At 43.1% G+C, this 7,559-nt stretch overlaps 1 protein-coding gene across 2 annotated transcripts; it reads right to left on the bottom strand.

Annotated features, from left to right (window-relative positions):
* Positions 1-221: 221 nt before the first annotated feature.
* MED31 (mediator complex subunit 31) lies at positions 222-2,391 on the bottom strand. 2 transcript variants are annotated; one of them, XM_059865657.1, is made up of 4 exons: positions 2,264-2,391; positions 1,836-1,913; positions 1,224-1,320; positions 222-498 (listed from the first exon to the last, which is right to left on the bottom strand). In XM_059865657.1, the coding sequence occupies exons 1-4, from the start codon at positions 2,271-2,273 to the stop codon at positions 306-308; spliced, it is 378 nt and encodes a 125-aa protein (XP_059721640.1). In that variant the 5' UTR covers positions 2,274-2,391; the 3' UTR covers positions 222-305. The 2 variants fall into 2 exon arrangements, with proteins under 2 accessions (XP_059721640.1, XP_059721639.1); XM_059865656.1 differs by having other exon boundaries at positions 2,231-2,313.
* Positions 2,392-7,559: the final 5,168 nt, after the last annotated feature.

Here is a 7,559-nt window from a genome sequence, read left to right as displayed (position 1 = left end):
AACAGCCTTTAGAGTTAAACTTCTTTGAGATAGTAAGTAACAAATCTAGATTTTGTTTTCAAAATCAAGAGGAATCAATAACTATTGTAGTAAAACTCTTACAAAATTGTCCATGCTATAAAATAAATTGCAGGTGTTTGTTAGTCTTCAAAAGAGTTGATGAAACAAAAACAACCCCAGTCACTTGATAAATTCAAATAAAAGGGACACACACACAGAGCCAAACTTGCACAAGGCTTCATTCATCTCCTGTAAACACTTCACTAACACAAAGTACACTTTATCACCACTACTCCACGTGCTCTTCATTTTACAGAGGTGTTGTTTTGTTGTTGCTGCTCAGCCAGTGCCTGCTGGAGGCGCATCCTTTTCCGGGAATAGTGCTGCCAGTGGAGGATCTGTTGCTCATCAATAAATTTGGCACACTGAGCATTGACCAGTTCTTTGCGGAAATGTTCATACTGGAGCAGCTCTAGCATATGCAAACACTGAGGATACCTGAGTTAAAAATAAACACGCTTTAATACAGGTTTTTACAAGGGACACTAAATCTAGAGTCTCCAGTGCTTCTGTGGGTCGTTAGTTTTGACTCGTATGTCTTCACCCAAATGTGAAACCACTTCAGCATGCACACTGTGACTTGGTAACTGCAGCATCAGGCCAGGAAACAAGGAATCCAATCCCAGTAATAAATGAACATTCCTGCCTACTTAGAGTATCTTCCCCAATGGCTTGGTTTGATGGGCCAAATCCATCCATCCATCCAACAGGCTTTGCAAGGCCTGCTTCCAGAGCCCAATTAGAGATGACCAAAACCATTTTCCCAAAAACAGAAGGAATTTGCACACTTGCAAAAACACAAAATCACCCTTTGCTTCATGTAAGCATCAATAATGCAAAATTGATCTTAACTGCTTTTTTACCCTAATGTTCAATAGTTTGTTTTTAAACCCATTGAAAGTGCAGATTAAGGCTTTAAAGGAAGATTCTATGCAAAACTCATGAAATTTTTATAATTTTGCCCATTGCTGCTACATTGGACTATTGGAAACAGGAAAATCTACATTGCATATAACCATGATCTTGCATAATCTATGCTGCAGGGAGGACAAAAGTAATGTTAAAGTCAGAAATGAAATCCTAACGTGGTGCTGTACAGTGTGTAAAATGAGGTCAATGCCAAACCATTAAAATGCAGAAATTTATGGGAATTTAGCACTTACTTCAGGTATTTTGCATATTCAGGTTCTTTCCAATAAAGTAAATATTTAAGATAATTTACAAAAGCTTTATCTTTGAAGTAGCCTCTTTGTGCAAGAACTGAAATAAAATGACAAATAAGGAATTGACAGTTACAGATGGGTGTAAAGTATCAGCACACCTGAAAAAAATCACAAAGTCAAAACTTTCTCATTACAATCAAATTTCAATAATTTATATTTGGCAAATTAAAAAAACACAGGGCAAAATAAGATTTTTATGTCAACAAAATAATAGATTGGTCTCATCTCCCTTACAGTTTGCATCTTCCATTGAATGGAACAACTTTTTGAAACAAGAAAATTTGACTGTGGCATCAAAATTAGCAATGAGTTATGTATAGTACCTAAAACTATTCACATTAGTAAAATTCTGTTATCAGATAAAGGAATGCTGTTAACTTGACATTACTTTTTAATAACAGACTCAAACTTGTTATTTTCTTCTTTACAGACTACCTTTATGCTGTGAAAAACCCTTTTCTTTGTTTAGCTCCCTCTCCAGTTACCAGTAACAATAAACATCAATACACTATATTAACTCGTCCAGGTCCTGGTATTTATTTAAGTACTCACAGTTGAGGTAATTTGGATTTGCCAGACATTGAACAAACTCCAGCTCCAACTGGAATCGAAGTCGATTTCCTGTATCATCTGATTTAAGAAAAAAAAAACAGTAAGAATTGGACCCACATAACAGATTGAAAGTAATCCCAGTCGCTGTGTCACCCGGGACCAAAGCGGGCCGGGGTGGGCGAACGGCCGGCGGCGGCGAACCGCGCGGTGCGCGGCCTGCCCGGCCACGGCAAGCACGGGACGGGCCTGCGGGGCCGCGGGCTCCAAGGGGCCCGAGCGCCGGGCGGCGGCCTCTCTCGGCCTGCGCGGTCCCGTCAGACCCGCCGCTCTGGGGGCCTGGGCAGCTCCGGCAGCGGCCCCACGGGGCCCCGCACGCTCCCACACCGGCTGCGCACCGGCCTCGCACCAGCGCCGCACCGACCCCGCACCTGCGTCCATGTCCGGGGCGCGCACACCCGACTGCGGCGAGCTCTTCCCCTGCCGACAGCCCGGCGAAACGCAACGCTAAGCACTCTGGGAACTCAGCGGCTGTTGCCTAGCAACGGCGGCGGAGGCGGGGCGCCGCGGAGGCGGGGCGCCGCGGAGGCGGGGCGCCGCGGAGGCGGGGCGCCGCGGAGGCGGGGCGCCGCGCGTTCCCGTTCCTTGTCCCACTCCCGGTCCCGCTCCCGGTTGTGTGGCCACTCGCAGTCCTTCGCACTCGCCCTGGACACTGACAGGGCGCCCCTTTAACACGTGCGGGTCATTGTAAGGGCTGGGTTTCCCGAGCTCACGGGTCTCGCCAGGGCCGCGCACTGCTCGGAGCGCTTCCCTCATGCCTGCCCTGCAGGGCAGCCTGCAAACCACTCGGGTGTCGGGAGCTCAGCACGATTGACACCATTCCCTCACTCCCCGGGTGAGGGAGCAGCTTCTGCTGGGCTGCAGCACCAGGGCATTGAGTAGCTGCTCTTGGAAAGAGAGTTCAGAGATCCCAGTATCCTAATAAACCCCGCAATGAATATGGCACCGTACAAATTCCTCCCTTCTCACGGTGCTCTGCTGCAGCTCACGGCAAACCCCAGAGAACTCGGAAATCATTAAAGTACAAACCAGTGTATTTTTAAACGAGCAGCATTCCGTTTTACATCAATCGCTTTGCCCGGACGGCGTCACTCAGCACCGTCCTGCGGCACCCTCCAGCCCTGCCGAAGTTCCCCATCGGAGGGTACAAAAGCCCGGTCACACACGCGCCGCTTGTGCCAGGGGTCCAGTGCAAGCTCAGAGTGACATTCCTGCGACACCAGCTCCTGCGACTCCTCCCGAACATGAGCATTCCTTCTGACAGGAGCGCGGGTACTGCTTTGTCCGTTTGCCACAGAGGCCAGTCAGTCCCAGAGCCATTAGAATTTGGCTCTGGGGTCAGTGATCCAGGTATGCTTTTTCCCCACATAGCCCTTGAGCTGGGAAGGATAAAAAGAGGATGAACTTTTGTTTGTATTTGCAGAACATTCATTTTAGCTTTGTACTAGACAAAGCCACTATTCATCACTTCCAGAGCAAAAGGAAGTGGAGAGAACCAACCCTAAAATACTAAACTGTATTTAAAGTTTAATGGTAGATATTGGATATTGGACAATGTTTGTAGCTTTGCAGGTTTTTTTTGTTTGTTTTTCGTAGTGACTTTACAGACAGCCAAGGAGATTTCTGTCAACCTCTAACCTTAATTCTTCATTAAGACACAGTAGTCTCAGAGTAAAACCATTAATAAGCAAATGCTCCATGAGTGAGCAGCAGCAGTGGAAGCAATCTCTACAGACTTACCTGAAACCCTTCTAATTTCTTCCTTTTTTTGTTGTTTAATCATTTCCAATTTTCATTTGTTGAAGTATTTTTGGCATCCAACATAGCAATTTTCTATAATACTATATTTTCCTTGGCAGTATGAATTTTTCCCTGGGAATTGCATTACAAAAACCATATAAAAAGAATCTGTGCATAGTTTTTTCTTAATAAAAAGAAGGGTTGCTTTCTTAAACAACATTTTAGTGGTTGTGGAATACTACTATTACTATATAAAAACATAACAAGTCACTCCCCAGTAAACACAGACTTTGAGCTAAAAGAAGAGATCAAATAGATCCCACGTGTCTGCATTGCTATTCTAGAACAGGATTTCTCTCCCAAGACTGACTTCAGAGGAGAGAACCCTAAAAAAGGATTGGTCACAAAAATAAATTACTATGTAGGTTTGCCTGAGTTAAGTCAAACATCTCAATCCTTGTCCATCAAAATTAGGAACAAAATTGAAAATCGGGATTTTAGTATATGAGATTTTATAGTATAAAGGATTTTATATATGAGAACATTCTCTAAGAAAAGTTTGATTTTTGTTGTTTTGTTTTTAAATGTCGGGTGACTTGCAGGACATGTGTTAATATAAATGTGAGCCAGAAATTTGTCCTATTGTCATAGAACCAGGATGACGTTGCTGCATCAGTTTGTCCTTTCATAGAGACTAGACTGTTATAATTGCTGTTGTCTGCCCAGAAGTGTGATGGTTTAGGACAATAAGTTTATCTTAACTCATTACAACTGGCATAGAGACAAAGCTCTTAAATGGAGCCACTTCTGGTACCTGAGGCCACCAAGGTTTTATCAGACACGAGATAAGGTCTCATCTGGCATGCTGTTGAATCTTGAAGGTAAACACTGAGGAAGAGAAATGCTACAAAAGATTCCTATGTGACACCACAGTGCAGTGCATTTGCACCAGAGAGAAAAAAGTTCCAGCAACTTCATCACTGAAAACTGATCAAGTGGGATGAAACAGGGACGTGTTTCACACCAGTGCATGAAACCCAAGACATCCCCTCTTGTTCACCCGCGTTTGCCCACTGCTTTGGAACAGAATGCAAACTGATACCAACATGGGCATCTGACAGGATTTTACCCACAGAATGCAAGACAGCTCCTGTAGACTGGAGAGCATCCTACTTCAAATATGGTTAAATAACAGAGCAGAGTATGCATTATGTTATATATATAACAAGCCAGCACAAAGTCTGCAATTTTTTTTACTCCAATGCTATAATTGTAATTCAATAGAAACAAAATCATAGTTTTCAGTGACTAAAACAATTGTCAGAACATATTTAATTAAAGGCTTAACTCTTCATGAAGTTCTCTTTTTTGAGGTCAAGAAACTGGCAGGTAATGTGCATTTCAGAAGGCAGCCAATAACAGTCATGGTGGAACCACTTCATCCACAGATGCCAAATACCATCCAAGCAAGCTGCAAATTGGATGAAATGGTGTAAAAAGACTGGTGTATTGAAGGCACTGGAACATGTACTTCTGTGACTGTGGTACTCCTCCAGCTTCAGACAAACACTAGAATTCAAAGATAAATTCAAGATTAAATGTCATGTATCAGAAAGCATTTTATGTTTTTCATTAAGAAGTTTGTTAAAAATATCTGAGGGCCTCTATTAGGAAGGAATTCACATGGACAGCAGGTGAATTTGAAATCAGCCATTTGCCAGGAGCAATATACATTCCTGTGTTTCTGATTTCTGACCATATAGCCAAGGCAAAATATTGAAATAAAATAGAAATTTCCTCCAGAATAATAATTCCTTATTTGAAATGTTGTGTTAACTTTGTTTCTGGTGGAAATTTGATCTTCAGCTGGCTTTCTAAAATATTTGCAAAGACCCAACCCAAGTTATTGTTCTCAAAGAATATCTCACAAAGGAAATTACAATAAATTAGATTTAGTATCTGGAACATTCAGTTCTTTCAAGAAAATGGTTTATCTATTAAAAAAAAAAGTTTAATGAACATTTTAAGGAGGCTCACACTCTGACCTGAAAACAGCTTATGAAAACTCATTGAAGTGCCATGTGCCAAATAAGACTTGGAAAAAAATTTGTGTGGGTAAATAAAGCACTGAAGTAAACTGGGGAAGGATAACATCTTTTCTCTGACGGAAGAAAGTCTCTTTCTTATGGCCAGAATCTACAGTAAATGTAAATTTACATTTACACCAAAATAAATGGGCAACTATTGACTAAGTGCTCTAGAAAAACCTAACTGGGCAAAAGTAGCTTCAGTATAGTCAGCTCTATTTTTAAATAACTACCAAACATTAAGCAGTCCCCAATCACCTGAGGGCAGCATGGCATGCCTACCTTTACTCTGTGCCCCCAAAGGTAAGAGCTGTACTTCCCTTAGAGTTTCTGTGCCAAGCAGAGGCAGTCTGCAGTGCACGGCAAGCCCTCTCCGTGCCACAGACCCTTCACTCAGGGGCCAGCAAAGATACACAAAGGGGAAGGCCTGATCTGACACTGAAGAGCTGCCACTGGGATGGTTCATCTGGGCAGAGGAGAATCAGCACCTTGCCATTAAACCACGCAGACAAATGCTGAGCCCAAGTCTTGCAGCAGACTGGTGGCCTCGTGGTGCGAGGCACAGAAGTGTTGAAAACTTCTCAATGGCACAAAGAGATTGATCAGACTTGTCTGAAGTCACACATTTATTCACCCACACTGGAAAACATTGTGAAAACTCTGTCACTTGATCCAAGGGCTCAGGATTCATTACCACCCACCTCTTCACATATTTAGCACAGACACTTGGTGGGGGGGAAAAAAGATGTGCAGTATGTAAAAATGTATACAATATGTCCCTACTAAAAAGGAAGAGGTGGTATGTTAAGGAACACCTGCTGCATTTTGGCTAGGTCTGATTCAGTGATCTGTTTCTTTTCCTGGACTGATTTTCACCAACTGTCCAATTCCAACTTTGTCAGCAAATGTTGGGTTTGGCTACAACCAGGTTATTGCAATTCAAGTGGCAACACACCTGAGCTGGAAAACAAAGGCTGAATAAGCCAAACACTTGAGTTCAGGTGAGAACAGAACTCAGCTGGAATGCACTACTCGCTGCTCTGAACCCAGTGGATGACACCAACAAGTCCGAACCACTCTTCAGATTGGGGACTTCTAATCATGTAGAGAATGCTGAAAGGTTTTTCTTCTCAATTTCACAGATCTAGATGTTCAATACATGGGCAGGAAGTACCTCTGTTCTCCCTTTGTATGTTTTCTTGTAGTTTGGTAGTTCATGAACTCATTCACAATTGTGACACCATTCCCAGCACTACACTGTGGGAACACTGATACATGACCAAGGAGGAACCCTGTGCAACAGCAGCACAGATCACAATGCTGCACATTTAGGACACTCAATATTTGCAGAAACAGCATTAGCAACTTGATATTTTGGTAAACTGGTATTTTGAGAGAAGAAAGGAAAAGCCAAGGATCCATAGAAAGTGGGCAGAAAATAAGAAAGCTTTAATTTAGCTCCTTAGAGGCGGCACTGCCAGCTGTGCTGCCAGCTGGCCAGCTGACACTCACTGACCACAAGGAATCACACTCTGCCCCCATATGGTAAAATGGGAACTGTTTGCTCACTCAGGGTGGCTGAATAACACCCTGACAAAGCCCACACTGAGGATCCTCACATGTTTATTGTGGGTGCTGGGGATACATGTTTGAAAGTGGGGGGCAAACGGATTCTTTTATGCCACCACCTTAGGACCATCACAACTTCTGCACCTAAAACAATATTCCTTTGATGAGCAACAAAACAATTGCTATGTCTGGTAAGTTTCTATGATACTTGTCCTGCAGCTGAAGGGGCTGTAAACCAGATCTAGTCACAAAGCAATTGTCCTTGCACTGT

This window comes from Haemorhous mexicanus, chromosome 22 (assembly GCF_027477595.1).
Source record: "Haemorhous mexicanus isolate bHaeMex1 chromosome 22, bHaeMex1.pri, whole genome shotgun sequence".
NCBI lineage: Eukaryota > Metazoa > Chordata > Aves > Passeriformes > Fringillidae > Haemorhous > Haemorhous mexicanus.
This window is presented reverse-complemented; position numbering and strand designations above follow the sequence as displayed.

Excerpts from the sequence above, each read along its gene's own strand:
- MED31 (XM_059865656.1), bottom strand. The coding sequence starts at position 2,273 with ATGGACGCAGGTGCGGGGTCGGTGCGGCGCTGGTGCGAGGCCG. Across the intron at positions 1,914-2,230 it reads GCGGCGCTGGTGCGAGGCCG|ATGATACAGGAAATCGACTT; the intron begins GTGCGCAGCCGG and ends TTCTTAAATCAG. Across the intron at positions 1,321-1,835 it reads AAATCCAAATTACCTCAACT|TTCTTGCACAAAGAGGCTAC; the intron begins GTGAGTACTTAA and ends ATTTTATTTCAG.